The following is a 1,450-nucleotide window of genomic DNA, read 5'->3' on the forward strand; positions in this document are numbered from 1 at the left end:
CTACCAGGGGAGTCCCTCCCTGCCCTCCCGCCCCCCTGCCCCCACATGCCCCTGGGCGAGCCACCTGGGCTCTGAGTGTCCCATGATCTGCCCTGACCCAGGAACCCCATTCACCCCAGCCCCACCCTGCCTCTGCCCCACTCCCTCCCTCACCTGCAGGGGCCTCAATCTGCCCCCATACACCCCTTCCCCATGACAGACTTACCTGCTAGGGGGGTGCATGTGTGCAAATGCTCATGTGCTCAACCCCTCCCCAAATAATATTTTCTCCCTCCACCTATGCCTAACCACTATCAGCCACTCAGCATTCACTATTGCTGACATTGTTTCTGTATAAAATAATAGTCACTACTGCAGGGACCAGAACCCAGATCCCTCCCAGCATGTGAATGCCCTCCCCACAGTCTACAGAGTTACTCTTGCTCTTCCCCTGTGGCTCAATGGATATTTAAGTATGTTATTCAAGTGGAATGGCTCCAACTGCAGGGACAGTGGAGACCCACCTTAATACCTCATGTGGGTGGGACGCTTCTTTGGGACAGCTGGGTTCTACTCCTTCATGCAGTGAATATTTAATTTATTTTTTACTTTCTTCTACACGGTACGGTTATTCTTTCCTCTTCTTTCCCCCAGATGAAGCTACAGAGGAAGAAAAGCGCCTCAGCAGAACTCTAATGAAATATTGGGCTAACTTTGCTCGAAATGGGTGAGATTCATGAAACATTGGTCAAAAGTGTGTGTGCAGCTGTGGGTAAGTGCCTCTGCAGATTAAATAGGGGATTTACTCTATTTCCAGAAACCCAAATGGGGAAGGTTTGGCAGAATGGCCATCTTATAACCTGGATGAAGGATACCTAGAGATAAATCTAGAGCAGAAGAAAGCAAAGCAACTGAAAAAAAAGCGAGTGGAATTCTGGACAAAGACAGTGCCTGAAAAAATCAAGGAGAAAAGTGGTGAAGACAAGAAAGAACATGCAGAGTTGTAGCTTAGCCAGCATGAACATGGAATCATTATCATTTAGGTGTTTACCCGGCTACTCTCATGACAGAATAAACGTCTCTTCTAGAGAAATGATGTACTGAGAGATGCTTCATTCCTTTTTAACTCTTTCCTTTACCATCTGCAGATAGAAGATACCATGCCAAGCAATTTACATTAAATAATTCCCTTCTCTAATTCATTTTGATGCTTTCCTGGACTTGTCAGAGATGTGAATCTCATTTAACAATCCCAGTTACCTGCTCTTACTTGTGCTCAGTCCCCACGATCACGGACAGAATGCCAGATGGGCACGAATTTAACAAAGCCGCGTCAATAAAGATGTGATTTTGCAACAAAGCTTTATCTGACTGTGCTGCAACAGCCGATCCGTGAGACCGGACACTTCATACAGACATGGGCACTCTAAAGTGTGTTCTCTTCTAGGTTGGCGGACCTCCTCCGGCAGGC

General features: G+C 47.0%; 1 protein-coding gene across 1 annotated transcript in view; it reads left to right on the plus strand.

The window, feature by feature from the left end:
• Positions 1-1,179, plus strand: part of LOC109289512 (fatty acyl-CoA hydrolase precursor, medium chain-like) — an 18,872-nt gene extending 17,693 nt beyond the window's left edge. Inside the window, exons 12-13 of the mRNA XM_019505562.1 lie at positions 634-706; positions 797-1,179. Of these exons, the coding sequence (XP_019361107.1) occupies positions 634-706; positions 797-986 (263 nt within the window). The 3' untranslated portion in view covers positions 987-1,179. The remainder of the gene's footprint in view (positions 1-633; positions 707-796) is intronic.
• Positions 1,180-1,450: the final 271 nt, after the last annotated feature.

The sequence above is a fragment of the Gavialis gangeticus genome, unplaced genomic scaffold (genome assembly GCF_001723915.1).
Source record: "Gavialis gangeticus isolate Ggan-Ray unplaced genomic scaffold, GavGan_comp1, whole genome shotgun sequence".
Classification (NCBI taxonomy): Eukaryota; Metazoa; Chordata; order Crocodylia; family Gavialidae; genus Gavialis; species Gavialis gangeticus.